Source organism: Lynx canadensis, chromosome A2 (genome assembly GCF_007474595.2).
Source record: "Lynx canadensis isolate LIC74 chromosome A2, mLynCan4.pri.v2, whole genome shotgun sequence".
Classification (NCBI taxonomy): Eukaryota; Metazoa; Chordata; class Mammalia; order Carnivora; family Felidae; genus Lynx; species Lynx canadensis.
Window position 1 is genome coordinate 149,710,300 of NC_044304.2, and position 18,547 is coordinate 149,728,846.

Genomic DNA, 18,547 nt, shown 5'->3' on the forward strand with positions numbered 1-18,547 from the left:
GCCTGCTTCCGATTCTGTGTCTCCCTCTCTCTCTGCCCCTCCCCCGTTCATGCTCTGTCTCTCTCTGTCTCAAAAATAAATAAACATTAAAAAAAAATTTAAAAAAAAAAAAAATAAAAATAAAATAAAATAAAATAGAAAGGAACAATAATACCGCTCTTAGTGTATCTGATATCTTTACCAACATGAGGATAGCATACATAACTATTAAAAAAAAAATCTGTGGTCACACTAAGCCTTTAACCAACCATATACTACACACACACACACACACACACACACACACACAGTGTTGTCTCCATCATAATTCATTTTCTGCATTTAATATGTTGTGAAACTACAGGAGTTTTATTCTAAAAATAGTCTCCCTGTAGTTTCACAGCATATTAAATGCAGAAAATGAATTACCTTTATTATTCTTCTAATACCTTTGACACAGATCTTATGCACAGATGCCTCATTCTCCTTTACCTAGGTACCAGAAAAGTTCTGAACTTCTTTAAAACAAACAAAGGCGAAAAGAGACTTCAATGTGCCATACCTGATTGGGATGGCTGGCCGCTTCCTTCCCAAATCAGCTTCAAAGAGGAAGCCTTCCACGGCAATGAATAAAAACTGTGCAAATGTCACAATGTTCCCACATCCTGGATGCTTCCTGTGTAGTAAATGACAAAAAGGTAAATAAGGTACGAAAAGCTGAGATAAAGGGCACCAACACTTGTTATACCGATAGTTCAGAATAACAGGGAGGCCTGATTTCTATTACCCACTGTGTTTTATCTCCGGTTTCACAGCCCGTGGATCACACACAACCATCAACCGAGCTCACAGAGAAGAGTGTCAAGGTTTCTTATTTCACTCTTCCCTGGTTGTAGCAGGCCACGAGTAAGAAGCACTCTGATGCATTCATTCTTAGGACCACGATACAACTTTCCTGGTAAGCTGGAGGAAGTGCTCGTATGTGGGATCCTCAGTGAAGCACAAGGACTTTAGGCAGGATCCCAGTCAGCTTGAGCAGCAAAGTCCGGCACAGAAATACGCCGAGGTCTCCGGGAACGTTCACGTAGCCTCCTGACCAGGAACCACGGAGACTACCATTAATGGAAGACATGCGCCCGCTTTGGTGACAGGACCACCACCTTAGGTAAGGTCCCCAAGGGACAACTGGTTCTTGGGGCGGAGAGATTCATACTCTTTTTCTAAGTCTCAAGCACAGATACGCATACAGCACATGAACCGGTATCTAACGCATCTGTGGAGGGGTGATCGGGAAGAAAATGTCTACAGACAAAGGATCTCTGGCCAGAGTAAGGAGAGATAAGGAGCAAAACGAGGAAAAGACTGAAGAACACTCCTATCATCTACCGTTCCCCACAACTCTTAACACAGATCTATCAGGTACTCGACAGATGGTGAAACTGAATCGAACCTCTTCAGGGATCCATGCAAGGGTTGAGCAATCTTCCACAGTGACTGTTAGGAACATATTTATAAGACAGAAAAAAAAAAAAAAATCCTCTGACCTCCCTCTTGAAACACTCTGCGAAAACTGGTCACTTAAAAGGCCTGTGGTTTTGAGTCTGTCTTCTATTAGGTTCTGCTCAGTCACTGGAAGAAGTACAAAGCGAACCGTTGTCTTTGTTTCTGTGAAGCTTCCAGATTTCTCATATGACCAGTATTTTTCAGGCTTCATATTCTGTGTTCTCATCTTGACCAAGGACATTTATTTACCAGAGGCTAGTGAGTAGAGGGATTCTTGTATTGCAAATGTACTATCACATTGAAAATAATGCTATTTAGGGGCGCCTGGGTGGCTCGGTTGAGCATCCAACTTCAGCTCGGGTCATGATCTTAGTCTGTGAGTTTGAGCCCTGCGTCGGGCTCTGTGCTGACAGCTCAGAGCCCGGGGCCTGTTTCAGATTCTGTGTCTCCCTCTCTCTCTGACCCTCCCCCGTTCACGCTCTCTCTCTCTGTCTCAAAAATAAGTAAATGTTAAAAAAAAAAAAAAAAAAATTAAAAAAAAATAATGCTATTTATTAAAAACAACCCCAATTCTCTCTTGGTGGTGTTAAGATTAAACTGCAGTGCCAAGGAGACAAGCTCTTAAATATGTCCATCAGGCGTAAAAGGGACAACTCAACATGAGCCTCTCCCGTGCAGAGCTCTGCTTACCATCTAGAACAGAACCACTGTTCCTCTTCGGTCTCTACCGCCTGTGGAGGTGTCCCTGAAAACGACTGCTTTATGTTCAACCATCTCTTTTAGCATTTACGTTCAAGGGACAGGGATAAACGGGGCACAAAACCATAAATAATCACGTAAGACACCTACCTCCCTTGAAGAGCTAATTAGAACCATTAGCCGACATAGGGGTGATGGGAGAAGGTACTTCAGCTCTAGATAGTTCCTGGCACGGTTCTTGTTCAACTCAGGCTAGGCTGCTCTTTAAAACCCCATGTGCCTGAGAAGCCTCACCGCTCCCCCCCCCCCCCCACGTCCGCTCAGACTCCTGTGGGGTAGGGTCCTGGAACCCGGACTTTTCCAAGCTTTCCACGTGATTCTAGCGGGCAGCCAGAGCTGAGAACCACTAGTGTAGATCTAGGGAGAGGGCGGAAGATGTGGGGGGAGGTGTGTGTGTGTGTGTGTGTGTGTGTGTACCCACCCATGTAAGATATGCGGGTAATTCTCATATGCTCTCACAGAGTTGAGAACCACTGTAGTCCACGGTGGTTAAAAGAACACAATGGCTGGGGCGCTGGGTGGCTCAGTCGGTTAAGCATCCGACTTCGGCTCAGGTCATGATCTCGCGGTCCGTGGGTTCGAGCCCCGCATCCGGCTCTGTGCTGACAGCTCAGAGCCTGCAGCCTGCTTTGGATTCTGTGCCTCCCTCTCTCTCTCTCTCTGCCCCTCCCCTGCTCAGGCTCTGTCTCTGTCTCTCTAAGATAAATTAAAAAGGAAAAAAAAAAAAAAGCACACAATGACATGTACGATCCAGGTCTCTACCACTTACTGTGTGAGAGTAGAAGTTTATTCCCCTAAGTCTTGTTTCCTTATTTTTAAAATGGGAACAGTATTAGTTCCTATCTCACCTCACTAGTTTATTGTAGACAAGCCAGTCCCTGAAAAGTACTTAATAGCGTGCCACAGAGGCAAAAAGGCCCTAGGATCTCGCACACTGAAGGCCTTCAATCAAAGTATAGTTAACTCTTCTAAAAAGGCATTTATCTTGACCAATTTTTCTCACTTATAAAAACGCAAGTGATACAGTTTTCAGTTTGTAGCGAGGATCCAATGAGAGAATATATATCAAGCGCCAAACACAAGACTTAGCCCAAAAGGGGCTCATCAAGCTTCCTCGCTTCCTCCTGTTTCCTTTTTACCAACAGATTAGGTCATTTCCATTAAAGAACAATTACGGAGGGGTGCCTGGGTGGCTCCGTTGGTTAAGCCCTCGACTTCAGCTCAGGTCACCATCTCGTGGTGGTTCGTGGGTCTGAGCCCTGCCTCAGGCTCTCTGCCGTCAGCACAAAGCCCACTTCTGATCCTGTCTCCCCCTCTGCCCTTCCCCCTTTCCCACTCTCTCTCAAAATAAACAAATAAACATTAAAAAACAAAAGGACAATTATGGAGAACCTATTATGTGTCAAATTCGGGGCTAGGGAGCTCCCAATGTGAAGACCTGATCCCTGAGCCCTTAAGGATGTGACAATGTACTGAGGAAGCCAAACATGGAATCTGAAAACAGTAAGCACCTGATGCCACACAGAGAAGGTCAGAGGACCGCCCGTGTCCAATTCGTCTTCGCGCCCCTACTCTCTGGGCACAACATCTGGCCTTCACTCAAGGAGCTGAAGGGGAGGGTGCCTCCCTTTAAGCAAATAGGACCTAAAATAGTAGTACTGTATGAAAGATAAAAAGAAACCATTTATTTCAAAAAATGATTCACAAGTGTATTCCTCACAGGACCTTTGAAAAGGCATAATGATTTTTAATTTTATCTTTATTTTACAGAGGTAGTTATTATTACGCCCATTTCATTGCTAAGGGCACTGAGGGCCACGTGGCACTGACTCAGGTAAGTCTCCCAGAGCCACATGGCACATAAATGATGCACGCAGACTCCCTTATATTATTGTTTACAATTCAGTGGTTTCTCGTATATTCAAAACTGTGCAGCCATTACCATTTTAGGGCATTTCCAAAAGAAATCCCATACCCTCCCCCTATCCCCTGACAACCCTATTCTACTTCGTCTCTATCTCCATAGGCTTTTTAAATCTCCCTAATGTACTCACATAATTAATTTTTTTAAAAAAATCAACAGCGTTTTCGGGAACACACCGCTGCCAGTGGAACTATTTGTTTTAACTTGAATAATTCATTTTTTTTTTTTTTCATTTTAAAACTTCAGCATTAAAAACTTGGATCCTTTTCCCTAAGTCACTTGTTCTCTTGGACTTTATTCCTTAGAAATTATAATCACCAACTGCAAACAGTTTCTCGTACTTTGAATTCTCTTTGGCAAGAATTCAAATTTTGACTTCAAAGATGAGCAACTCCGAAGGGAAAGAAATCTACGCCTTTCGTATTTCTTATTCTAGATTTAGGAAACTTCCTTACTTGAGTGAACGTTACGCACTTGATCGTAAAATCAAATGGAAAAAAGAAAATGTTTCAGATTGTTCTCCCGACGTAAGGCACGCAATACCTTGCCTGGCTAGTTAGCTGACAGGGGCGCATCCTGTTTCCAAGCTCTTTCAGGAGGGAGATGAAGGCATCCATTCATTACTTCACATCTGTTCTGTACACTGCATGGAGCTTTTTCTTTTAGTATAGGTCCCAATTATAGATATAAAAATCAGAAAGAAAAACCTAAATCTATTTTCCAATTTGGGGAAGATGGATAAAGACGCGTGCTTCTTCCTACAGGTCACTCTAGCTTTCCATGTGTATTTAGTGTTCTAGTTGCCTCTTTATTAGGGCACATAATGGTTCCAAGGAAGCCATAGGAGAAGCAGAGTTCCTGCTCTATAAAAATTTATGAGCTTTCCACCGTGATGTCCCAAGATAAAGTCAAAAGTGATGAGGAGGCCAAATCTACAAAGAACCATAAAGGCCATCTGGTTCAACCAGCTCTCATTTTATTGATCTTTGGCATGGTAAGTCGTGAGTGGCCCAAGCAAATCAGGAAAAAGCTGCTACTCAGCCTGATGTATGCCACCCACTACATTAACAAATGTACCCCTCACAGCTTTATGAAAACCCACTGCTGTACTGCAAAGAGCCAGATTTATAAAAAAGGTTAAAGGACGAGGATTTGTTTATAAATTATTCAGACTGTTCTACATAGAAGCTCCTACAATTCACAGAAGCATTAGATTTATCCACGGCTTTTCATGAGCAGCTCATAAAGCAAGGTTTACCTGTACTGAAAGTTTAGAAGGGGAAGGTCAGTGTGCTTCAGGCGCTTTGCACGTGCATCTCATTCAATCCTTCAAAACCCTGTGGGTCTGGCAGAGCGACCACCAGCCTTTTGAAGTTCAAAGAGCAGACTCAGGAGATGAAGTAATTTAGCCAAGAGCTCACACTTAGTCAAGAGGACCTTCAGTTGCTACGTACTCTGAAGTCACACAGCCTTTGGTAGGATTTAACTTAATGACATATTCAACACAACTATTACACTATTATTCTCTGACTTTCATTTCCATGGCTGGCCTGATTTTATCATCTTAATATTTTTAAGTCAATTTCCGAAGTGATCTTACTTTGAAGTTTGTAAGACTAACAACCAGATACATTTTTTCTTTCCATTTTTAAACCTCTCTCCACCTACTCCCCAAAGAAGTGACAGATCTTTATCAACACTTTCTGCATAAAATTTCAAGCTCTTTAACAGCAAAAATTAACCCACACCGTAAGTAAACTGCTTCAGAATGACGTATCAATGGGATCATGAAAATAAAATACATTTCCAGTAGTCTCCACGTGAGAAACTGACCAAAATTCTGTGGGACGCTCAAGTTCAAAAATAACAGAGGGGCTGCAGACGGTACTAGACTAGAGTTTAGGTATCCTGGATTCTAGTTCTGGTTCTGCCACTTAAATTTACAGTAAAAGACCATCTACCTTCTTGGGACCTGTCTCACTTTCAGTAAAAGAGATTATAATTTCTGACCTATTTGGTACACAAGATTGTTCGGATGATCAGTAGAGGTGTCCAGATTCAGAAATATGGCCACAGATATTTTATTTTACAGGCAGAAAAGGGAGACCCCAGAACCAAGACTTGAGATTTTTTAATGCTGAGCCTTTTCTAGTCTGTTATCTTTTCTGTAACAACAGTTTCCATCCACTGAACTTTACGCACTACTCCGTATCAAGTGCCACCTCAATAAAGCCAACCTGGTTTCCTTTTGGGAACGTGTCATAATCATTCAGAAAGTTACGCTTCCAAATGCATGCTTCTCAATTTAAAGACTGTAACAACTTAGAGCTGGAATTCCTCTCTCTGGTCAAGGGGACGGGCTCTCTGAATAAAAATCCACTCTACTACATCGCTGGGAGGTATGCTGGGTCGAATGCTCCCAGCCATCTCTAAAGCCAATAAAACAAACGTTTTGGGGAGCCACATTAAAGAAACTTTCTTTGCAGCGAGTACAAAATCAGACTGCTTTAGAAGTCAAAAAGCTTTGCCCAAGTCAAACGCGTGGCATTAACGGAATCGAGAAGAGGTGGAAGAAACCTGGGTTCTGCCACGAGCTTCCTGCCGACCTTGGACCCGTCACGAGAAAAACTGCAGGCTTCGGTCCCCAGTGCGTGAGGACGGCACCCGGGGCGCTCCCCTCCGAGGGATGCTGTGAAGCTGGTGGACGGGACAGCGGGCGGCGCGCGGAACCACGGGGCAGCCGACTCCGCTGGCCGTGCTACCCGGGCCCCCGCGCGCCGCCAGCGAGGGTGCGGCCCGCGAAGGTCACTTACCGGGCCAGGAGCTCTAGGAAGATCACGTTACTGCAGCAGCCTGCGAACACCAGGCCCACCGCGAACGCCGGGCGCATGACCGGTGCCGGGGAAGGAGAGCGAGCGCGCACAAGCAGGCGCCCGCTTACACCGCCACCCTAAGAAGCCCGGCTACTGCGTTCGCCGCGGCACAGAACATCCCCACGGCCCTGCAGCGCTGCTCTCCTCCGGGGCCACCACCGACGCTGCCAGCCGAGGAGCTGTAGTTCGCAGTCGGCTCCGGCCCCATTCATCTGAGGGGGTGTCCCAGTCCCGGCCAGACTACACATCCCAGGATGCCGCGCGCCCTTACGCCTGGCTGACGTTCCCGCCTCAAGGTTCTTCCGCCAGAGAAGAGAGCGGGAGGAGACGCCCGTCATGCCTAGCGCGGTAGGAGGACGCGGGGCTTGCTGGGAAGTGAAGTTCCAATGCTGTCAACGTGGTTTCTCGCCCGGCCTCCCAGGCTCAGGAAGGGATTCGACCGTCGCTGTAACAACAAACTCAAAGCTGATGGCACTAGAACTACAGACCTGTGATTAATTGATTGTCAGAGGCGTTACCACCTGAAACAATTCTCCTGAATTGAGTGAAAGTAGAAATCCCTGTGAACTTGCTTGTCTACGAATAGAAACTTGGCTGAGCCCCTAATCATCTCCGCTATCCCAGGCAACTTCTTTGAGCCTGAGTATCATCCTAGCTAAAGATGGGAACGGTAATGCCTATCTTACCTGGTTGTGTGAGGCGCCACAATCACATCAACCTGTGGATCTTGTTTAAATGCAGACTATGATTCCCTAGGAACTGTGGTGTTTCCTGAGATTCTGCGTTTCTAGTATGTTCCCAGGTCACGCTGATGCTACTGGCTGTGGGACCACACTTGGAAAACAGATGACTCTGGAGACCCCTCTATCCCACCCCTCCCATTGGTTCAGGGACTTTCTGCCGGCCAACCTGTCTTTAGTCTCCTCCTTCCTCATAGCTTGTGATTGTTCTCAAACAAACTTATTTTTGTTGTTCATTTTGCCATCAGATATCTTTAAAGAGTAATCTAAATTCATAGTTGCTGCTTTTGACTCCGATCAAAGCGAGATTATTGAAAGTAGTCTCATTCAGACCTCTCTAATAACCTCCTAATTGTCAAAGCCATGCACCAAGGGCTTAGTTTACTTGACGTTGCAGTGGCTTTTGACAATGAAAACCCCATCTTCTTGACATTCTCTTGTCCATCTGCTTATAAGACATGGGTCTCCTGTTTTCTCTTGCTACTTCCTCTGACTTATGTCTTTCAGTTTTGTTTGCAGGCTTTTCCTCCTCTGCCCCAAGTCTTCCGAAATTCCATGATGTGTCCCTCTTCTGGTAGCGCTAAACGCTTTCTATTGGTGATCGCATCTCTAATTTCAACCATCATTACATGTAACTGTGAGCCTGTGTGTGTATATGTGTACATGTTCAGCCCCAATTTCCCATGTGCCTTAAATAAAACTGCTTATTTGACTTCTTCACCAATATATCCTTGTAAACCCTTCAGCTTAAGCATGCACACAGTTCATTATCTATGTCCCATAAAGCCCCTTATTTCTATTATGGACATTGTCCACACCTATTCTCTTTGGGCAAAAACGTGAAAGATTTTCACAGTCTTCCTCTCCCTCCCACCACACGTTTATTTGATCCTACGTCCTGTCAATTCTGCCTCACAAGTATCTCCAGGTTCCAGACTCTCATCCAATGATCCTCCTGTAAAAACCTTTGAACACATCTTGGTACCTTCAGCCTCTGTCTTCTTCAACCCATCCTCCACGCTGTCCCCAGACTGTGTTTCAAAAAAAAAAAAAAAAAAAAAAAACACAAAAAAACTCTCTATGTCACACTGCTATTCCAGACTGTTCTAGTTGTCTAGTACTGTGTAATAAACCACCCTGAAATGTAGTGATTCATGATACAGCGTAGAGCTGAAAAAATTCTTTCTTACAGTTCTTATGTTGACCACATTCAACACATTCTCCATTGGGGTTTCTGATGTAGTTGTGGTCAGGTGTCAGCTAAAGTTGGAGTCACCTGAAAGCTTGACTGGGCTGAGGAATAGTTCTTCTCACATGGTGTCTCTTAAGCTGTGTTTCCTCACAATATCGTGGACTCAGGATAGCTGGACTTCTTATACGATGACGGGCTCCCCTTGAAACAAGTTTTCCAAGAAATCGAGGCAGAAGCCACAATGGCCTCAGAAGTCACGCAGTGTCACTTATAACCAGATTCTATTGGTTTCATTGGCCAACCAGATTCACTGTGGGAGAGGACTAAAAAAGGCATCAGGGGTGTGTGGTGGGCAGGGGTGGGGGCAGAAGGGCATCTGTGAAGACTATCTATACAGCACTTGTTGGCTCCTCATGCAAAACTCACACTTGTAGAAGGTGTACAAACATGTCACAATCAGACCTCAGCTCACCTCTGTGGTTTCATCTTTTGCCATTCTTTCCAGTGCTACCAGGAATCCTGCCACATTAAACGCTCTCTATTCTCTGCATTTACGGTGACTTTCAAAATTCACATCTCTGCACATGCTTAGAACACCCTTACCCTTTTCTCTTTGGCCACCTCTTACTCATCCTTTTATGGAAGACAGTGGAGCGAGTAGATGCTTCTACACTGTGCAGAGGGAAGGTCCCCTCTCAGACACCACTTTTCTTTTCAAAAAAAAGTTTTTAATTTTTTAATGTTTATTTTTGAGAGAGAGAGAGAGAGACAGAGAGCGCTCATGGGGGAGGGGCAGAGAGAGAGAGAGGGAGACACAGAACCCGAAACAGCTCCAGGCTCTGAGCTGTCAGCACAGAGCCAGATGCGGGGCTCGAACTCATGGACCGTGAGATCATGACCTGAGCCGAAGTTGGACGCTTAACTGACTGAGCCACCTAGGTGCCTCAAAGACGCCACTTTTCTATGTGTAGCTTTTCAATTCTTGGCTCCCTCCTCCACCTGCAGCACTCCATCTATGCCTAAATTAATCCACGAATCACGTTGTATTATAGTTGTCATTTTCAACTTGTCCCTTTATGGACAGAGCCAAGAATAACTAATTCATCTCTAGAGCCTCAGCACCATATACAGTGAGTGGTATATAATAACGTTCATATGTTTTGTTGAATGAGGTGAGCCTGACTTTATTATTTGAATCAAATAACTATAGCTCATAAATTCAATAAATATGTATGTTTTTATTACATATTTTATTAAATAGATAATACTTTTCAGCGTGACTAATTTTGAAACATCAAAAATGCACTGCTGAATTAATTTGCATAAACAATGATCTAGATAACCGATGCCCTGGCCAAGAAACAGAACATTGCCAGCATCCCGGAGCCCCTTGTTCCCCCTTCCAACCACTAGTCCCCTCCAGGAATAACCACTTTTCTTGCTTTCTAGCACCAGAATTAGTTTTGCCTGTGTTTAAACCTCACCTAAATGGAATCATCTGCATGTTTTCTTTTGTTTCTGCTTCTTTCGCTCAACATTATATTTCTATTTGTTTGTGTTGTTGCATGTGTTTGTCGTTTATTTACTCTCATTGTTCTATAGCATTCCTTTCCATGAATATACCACAAATTATTTATCTCTTCCCCTTATGGACATTTTAGCCATTATGAATAGTGCTACCATAGAATTTCTTGTACATAGCTTTTGATGAACTATGAAGCACACATTTCTGTCTGATAGGAGTATATTAATCAAGGTCTAGTCAAGAAACGGAAATCACACAGCAATGAACAGGGAAAGTTTAATATGAAGAATTACTAACCAGTAACAGAGAATTCGTTACTATAAGGAGTTAAGAAACTCCCAAGATTATACAAATAACAGATACAAAGAGCAGCTCTTACCTAGGACTGAGGCAGACCACCCAAGGAAGGAACAAACTTGGAAGAGGGCTTTTATGATAGCCAAATTGAGATGCAGGCCTTATTGAAGAGGGTGCGGTTATGGCCCTCTGGCTAGCAGAGAAGTTCAGTGAGATGCTGATTACATTCCACCCTCTGGCATCCAGTTGGGTCGCTGGCCAACTGCTCAGGAAGCTGCTGGTGGGGGGCATCGTACTTTCTAGGAAGCCAGCTGGGGCTCTGGCAGAAATCTCTAGTAACCTTCACCTGTAAGGGGACTGCTGAATCGACGGAGATGAGTGCCACAGGATGTTCCCGCTGCTGCAGGAACAAAGAGAGAGAGGAAAACACCAGAACCAGGAAGACAAACCACCGCCTCCCGCACCTCTCCTGCAGCACCCCCTGTGACAAAGCTCTGCATGGGGCCACCTAGCAGAGCACAAAGGTCCTCAGGATCCGGCTCCAGCACCACGTGCAAAGCCATGAAGAGAGAATTTGGAGCTGAGAGGCTATAAATCACCAACTGGGACACCCCAGGGCTTTATTAGGGGGCATTTCAACGTCAATATTTTCATTGTTTCCTCGTAAAACCAAAGTTATACGGTGTAGGCCAGGCTTCATCTCCCAGACTTTTTCTCCTCTTTCCCCGAGTTCAAAATTCTAGCGTCCTAGAATGAATAGAATTTCTTAGCAGCTGGGCTCAACGTGTTAAACCTTCATACAACCGTCTTCCCTTGTGAAGAAGGATCTGTCGCTTTGGGAACGTTCATCATCTCCGCCCCCTTGTCTGTCAGCAGGAAACGCTATCAAGGTTGTTTTAAAGACCATTTTTGCTTCTAGTTCCAGCCACTCAGACATATTTTGAATCATTTATAAAATCCACTTAACCAAGTTGTTGACAAAAAAAATTAAGTAAGATGACTCCTGTGGGGATACCGCTTGACAAGTGTCCTCAAGTTGATAATCCTACCGAGATTTGTCACTTGATTTTTTTTTAACCCATTTTCCATATGTATCACACGAGAATGATTTTCTTCTCTGTATATCACATAAATCTTCAGATGCTTGGAGCTGCGTCCTGGAAAGACACACTATAAATATACTTAAGGTATTATTTATAAAGTCAAAATATTTCTGTTGCTTGTTTCAGGGGTCAGATTCAAGCAATGCCCCGGTGTGTTGATAGATGTATGCACTCTAGCTTCTCCAAGGACATTATTCAAGGCCAGATGTTCTTTTTCAGAGCACCACATGAAAACACATAGAGTTTTGGAGTTTTGGCTAGGAAGGCAGCCTTCCCGACCAGAATGTTAGTGGCAAAGGTTGAGGACTTTGTTTTATTAGACACCGTATCTTCTACATCTACATTTGTTTGGCTTATGGCAGATGTCCAGTAAGCAATAGTTCGATGGTAGGAAGGAAGGAAGGTAAAAAGAAAGGAAAGAGGGAATGGAGGGACGGAGGGACAGACAGAAGGACAAATAGAGGGTAAATGGAAGCAAGAAGGATCTTAAGTAAAACCAGCTCCTTTCTATGGAACTCTTTAAAAAAAAATTTTTTTTTAATGTTTTATTGATTTTTGAGAGCAAGAGAGACAGAGCACGAGCAGGGGAGGGGCAGAAAGAGAGGGAGACACAGAATCCGAAACAGGCTCCAGGCTCTGAGCCGTCAGCACAGAGCCCCAAGTGGGGCTCAAACTCACAGACCACGAGATCATGACCTGAGCCGAAGTTGGACGCCCAACCGATGGAACCACCCAGGCTCCCCAGGGAACTCTTACACACAAACAAGAAAGCGATTGAAAGAGCTACCTGCCATGGCAGAAAACAACTCCACAGAATCATCGCCTGAAGTGCCTTAGTGCCACTAAGTGCCAGTCCCTAGCGTCTGGGGCCGTGGGCGAGCTCCTGAATGTCAGGAACCTTGGGTACTTCATCTCTGTGCCTCGCGGTTTGCTCCTTCATTTCCGTTTAAATTGATATTTGTTAAACTGTCTTCTGGAATTGAGGTGGAAATTCTAACAAGGAGGAAAAGACACTGTTATCCCACTTCTGGTGACAATGATGTCAGAAAACCAAGTTTTCTACACGGTGTAACATGTCTCAAAATTACATCCCGTGCTTCCCCCTCTGCCACTCAAACCGGAATGACTGGTCATATTTTAAGGGGGAAAAAAACCACACCCATGGGATCATTTAATTTCAGTTTCCTTCCACTGGTTCTGTCACCTTTTGCCCACCGCAGGCATTAAGTGCCTGTGAAGCCGTCGCTAACCCGTGTACCGAGACATGCTTTGATCTGTTCCAGGAGGTGAACGCGATACCTCACAGTGTGTGACTTTTTTCTTTTTTATAGTGAATTCCTTTTGCAATGTTTTTTTTTTCTTTTGAAAAAAATGTTGATTTATTTTTGAGAAACAGGGAGGAAGGGGAGGGGCAGAGAGAGAGGGAAATGAAGGATCTGAAGCGGGCTCTGTGCTGACAGCGGAGAGTCTGATGCAGGGCTCGAACCCACCAACCATGAGATCATGACCTGAGCGGACCTCAGACGCTTAACCGACTGAGCCAGCCAGGCACCAACTATTTCGGCTTGTAAACGCTTCCATATGTAACTCATCTACCCCTCCGTCAATTATGTAAGGTAGATAGGGATTATTATTCCTAGGAGAAAATTTGAGGGTTGAAAATGTTAAATACATTTTCCGAAGCTCACAAATTTAAATGCACATGGGGCCAGGCAGGTAAGGCAAATGCACAAAACTGATTTTTGAGGTAAATGTGTGAAACAGGGTGCAAAACATAGGAATCTTGTTGAGGAATTGGAAAGCGTTAACTCTGAACACATTCAAATTCATATTTAAAACATTTATTTTGGGGGTGCCTGGGTGGCTCAGTCGGTTAAGCGTCCGACGTCGGCTCAGGTCGTGATCTCCCGGTTGGTGATTTTGAGCCCTGCGTCGGGCTCTGTGCTGACAGCTCAGAGCCTGGAACCTGCTTCAGATTCCCTTTCCCTCTCTGCTCCTCTCCTCCTTGCACCTCTGTCTCTCTCTCTCTCTCTCAAAAATAAACATTAAAAAATTAAAGTAAATAAAGAAATTGTTTTTAGTTGTATAACATACATATAAAATTCACCATTTTAATCACTTTTGAGTTTACAGTTCAGTGGCATTAAAGACATTTACATCATTGTGCAATTATCACAACCATCCATCCCCAGAGCTCTTTTCATCTTGCAAAACTGGAACTCAGGACTCGTTAAACAATTACTCCGTATTCTCTCCCCGTCCCCTGGCTCCCCGTCCTTAGCAGCCATCCCATTTTTTGGCTCTATAAATTTGGTTAGTCTAGGTACCTCACGTAAGTGGAAACATACACTGTTTGTCTTTTGGTGGCTGGCTTATTTCACTTAGCAGAATGTCCTCCAGATTCATCCACGCGCGAGTATACGTCAGAATTTCCTTCCTTTTTACGGCTGAATAATATTCCGTTGTATGTATAGACCACATTTTGTTTATCCACTTACCCACTGATGGACATTTGGGTTCCTCTCACCTTCTGGCTGTTGGGAACCATGCTGCTATGAACATGGGTATACAAATATCTCCTTGACACTCTGTGTTTAATACTTTTGGGTACATACCCAGAAGTGGAATTGCTGGATCATGCCATGAGATCAGGGTCATTCTATGTTTAGTTTTTCTGAGGAACCATCACATGTTTTCCACCGCAGCCACACCATTTTCTATTTCCAGCAACAGTGCACAAGAGTTCCCTTTTCCTCGTATATCTCCCCAACTCTTGTTATTTTCGGGGTCTTTTGTTGGTTGGTTTGTTTGCTTGCTTGACAGGGGCAATCGTGGTGGATGTGAGGCAGAATTTCGTTGTGGTGTTGATGTGCATTTCCCTAATCGTTCGTGATGTTGAGCATTTTTGGCCACTAGTCTGTCTTCTTTGGAGAAATGTGCCCTCAAGTTCTTTGAATCCACATTTTAAAAGCATGGAGCATGCCCATCTTTGAGACAGATTCTCCATGCAGGCTGCTGGCTTATGACTGCTGATCATACCCATCTGACATTGCCAAAACAAGGAGGAGGCAGCCCTCGCTTGACAGCTGCCCAGTTCGTGCCTCCATTTTACCGCAACACGTTCCCCTTGGGATCGATGATGATACTTTTGATTTTTTCCTCATTTAAAATTTTGTTTGCAGATTGGTTTTTGACTATGTAACACATAAAAATTTACCAGTGTAGGGGCGCCTGGGTGGCGCAGTCGGTTAAGCGTCCGACTTCAGCCAGGTCACGATCTCGCGGTCCGTGAGTTCGAGCCCCGCGTCAGGCTCTGGGCTGATGGCTCAGAGCCTGGAGCCTGTTTCCGATTCTGTGTCTCCCTCTCTCTCTGCCCCTCCCCGTTCATGCTCTGTCTCTCTCTGTCCCAAAAATAAATAAACGTTAAAAAAAAAAATTTTTTTTTAAAAAAATTTACCAGTGTAAAATAATTTTCTTTCCTCTCCTAAACTCCAGTCACCCAGCACCCCTACCATTGTGACTACTGTTTTGTGCATCCTTCCATTTATTACAAAGTATGGGTTTTTAAAGTTTAGATGCTATTTTCCCCCTTAATATATCTTGGAGAAGCTTCCATGTTAGCACAGTCTTGTTCTTGTTCTTTTTCTTTTTTGAAATCTTTTTTAAAATGTTTGTTTGTTTGTTTGTTTGTTTTGAGTCAGAGAGATACTGTGCACAGGAGTGTGTGAGGGGGAGGTGCAGAAAGAGAGATGCGGGGCTCAAACTCATGAACATGAGATCATGACCTGAGCTGAAATCAAGAGTTGGACGCTTAACCTACTGAGCCACCCAGACGCCCCAATCTTGTTCTTTTTAATGACTGCATAATATTCCACACGTGGATTTGCCATCTTTTATTTAACCAGTCCTCTGTTGTTGGATCTTTAGATTGTTCTAGGTCTTTTGCTCCAACAAACAGCGTTGCGTAGAATATCAACAGCATGTACTTCTGAGTAAACCACACAGGTGGACTATTGGCCGTTTCTTAGTTACGAATCATAGTCAAGTTAACGGACTTACTCACGTTTTAGATTCAAAACTGCAACATTAATGGTACCGCACTTACATAGAACTGCCGTAGCTAAGAATGCTTCTTCCTCAACTGTCTCCCTATGACCAGATAGTTAAAAGAAAAGACCAAAGTAGATATTTAATTTCATACTTATGTATAATACAAAATATTATATAGTATACCTCATTCATTATCTGAAAACTATGGCCTAACACTAATCCCCCATAGATCTAATGTCACTAGGAAATAAACGTTAGTATCACAAGGGCAAGATTTCAACTAAGCCAAAATTTCCAGGTAATGCAAACTTAAGAGCTGAAAGGGAACTGGAGATTGTACTGAAATCATTTTGAGTGGACATCTGCATGTACTTCCCCACCTTATCGAATATAACACGGGGAACTTTGGTTAGTTATCCTTGTCTTGTGGGCTCAGCGTCATGGTTTTGAGCATCCGGTTTTGCAGTGTGGTGATTCTTACGGAGCCACTGGAGGAACCGTGGCCTGAGAGCCCTGATACTAACATGCCCCTCCTCCCCCATTTCCTCCATGAAATGGTCTACGGTGGCCCAAGACTGATTGGTGCTCCTCCAGCGCCCCCTACTGTCTAGTACTCGCTCTGGCCCATTTGTCTCACCCGCTGTTGAGATGGTTCCCTTGCCTGTCCCCGTCACCTTGCGGTAAGCCCTGTGAGGGCAGGGATACCGTTCTTGGTATTTTTGTGTACCCGGGTCCCAACAACAGTGCCTAGCTTACAAGAGTCACTCATAAGTATTTGTTCGGTGAATGAATTATCGAATAAACAAACCAAGGAGTGAGTGAATAGATTCCTGTATTCCTTTTTTTGAATTCTCCTCTCCGCTTTTTAGTTTGACTTTTGTCTTCTTGTGCACCGCTGCCCTCTTTACAATCAGCGCATCGGCCTTCGGCCACTGTCCCTTCCAACCCCCTGGAACCTGAGAAACCTGACTGACTGAGCGTGTGATTGGGTTTAAAAGCGTGTCAGGAATGAAGAACTCTCTGTGATTCAAGTTTATAGCTTTAGCGCGTCATCTTTCTGACAGGTGTTTTGGGAATTCAAAGACCTATTTTCTTTTCTTTCCGGTTCTCGGGTTCTGCATAGAGTTATCAGTCAGCTGATTGCTAGGTCAGAAAGTTATTGCTGTCTTGTAAGTCTATAAAAATTAATTAAGAGTCGAGTTATGTGCTCAACACACACATGGGAAGTACGGGGATTATACATCACAAAGCTTGCAAAGGTAAGGGCTTAATATGTATTTGTTGATTGATAAAGGAAAAGTGCACAGAATAGTCCTGCTGCCCTTAATAATAATAGTTAACATATGCAGCACTTAATGCTGGGCACTTTACTAAAATTATCTCATTTAATCTTCATAAAACTCCAGTGAGATAGGCACTATTATTGTCTTCATTTTATAGAAGAGAGTATTAGGCTTAGAGAGATTAAGAGACCTTTTCCATGTGATATAAAGTTGGGAGCTTGGCTAACATCCAGATCCATGCGATACTCGTCACTGCTCTGCTCCGCTGAGTTTCATCAGAGACGCAGGATAAACACGCATGAAACCACCAACACTTCTGAAAACACTCGAACTTATGACCCAACCCCTGGGACTTCTCTTCCACTCACCCACCCCTCTTCCCTGTGCAGCCTGCTCTCCGGCCACACTGAGTTCCTTGCCGTTCCTGCAGTATGCTGAGCACGTACCTGCCCCGGGGCCTTTGCACTTGCCGTTCCCGCGACAATAGCCTTCATTTCATTAAGTTCTGTGCTTAGATGTTACTTCCTCAGAGAGACATTCCCTGACCACCATATGTGAAGTAACATTCTCTGACAGACTTTCTGACCTTATCTTGCTTTATTTTCTTTATTTTACCATTACCCAACATGATATTAGCTATCTTTTTATAGATTTATTTTATTTCTGTGTCTTTCACTAGATAGTAGACTCCAGAAATCCAGGGGCTTCGTATGTACCCCCCAGCGACTAGAACAGTGCCTGGCACATAGCAGCACTCGATAGATACTTGCCAAATGAACAAATTATTATATGGCAATTATCTTTAAGATAATTTATAAATATTGAACAGCAGCTCTGCATCAGGCGTTTTGCCAGATGTTTTACATTGTACTATCTCATATGTTACTTTGTCACACCCCGATGAGAGAAGCATATCATCATCTTCTCATTTTACAGACACAGATAAGAAAACCGAAGTTCAGAGAAGTTGAACCATGGGCTCCTGGGCTCACTGGCTGAGCTAGGATCTGGAAGTGCTCTTTCCCGTTATGAGTTATGTCCTGAGAGTTCATTTCTTAGGGCTTAGTTTTCTTGCAGACTATAGTCTATTGTCCGTAAAGCTTTCAGCCGACAGTGGTTCCTCGTTCATTTGGCACCGATGGTATTTCAACAAGTTCGAACAGGACAGAGAAGAAGGATGGATCACGGGCTTTTCAAGCGCTGGCCTAACGTCTAAAGTACCACTTCCCAAGGGTCAGGTCACAGGGCAGCTGTTCATCCAGGACCAGATTTCCTCCAGGATGCTTCAGATGCCCCAACTTTTTTTCAGCCATGACAGA

General features: G+C 44.1%; 1 protein-coding gene across 2 annotated transcripts in view; it reads right to left on the bottom strand.

Annotated features, from left to right (window-relative positions):
- SLC35B4 (solute carrier family 35 member B4) overlaps nucleotides 1-7,265 on the bottom strand; it is a 38,166-nt gene extending 30,901 nt beyond the window's left edge. For both annotated transcript variants that reach the window (XM_030308472.1, XM_030308473.1), the window contains exons 1-2: nucleotides 6,979-7,265; nucleotides 542-655 (exon numbers count right to left, since the gene is read on the bottom strand). In XM_030308472.1, coding sequence (XP_030164332.1) covers nucleotides 542-655; nucleotides 6,979-7,055 — 191 coding nt within the window. In that variant the 5' untranslated portion in view covers nucleotides 7,056-7,265. The remainder of the gene's footprint in view (nucleotides 1-541; nucleotides 656-6,978) is intronic.
- Between the last annotated feature and the right edge of the window lie 11,282 nt (nucleotides 7,266-18,547).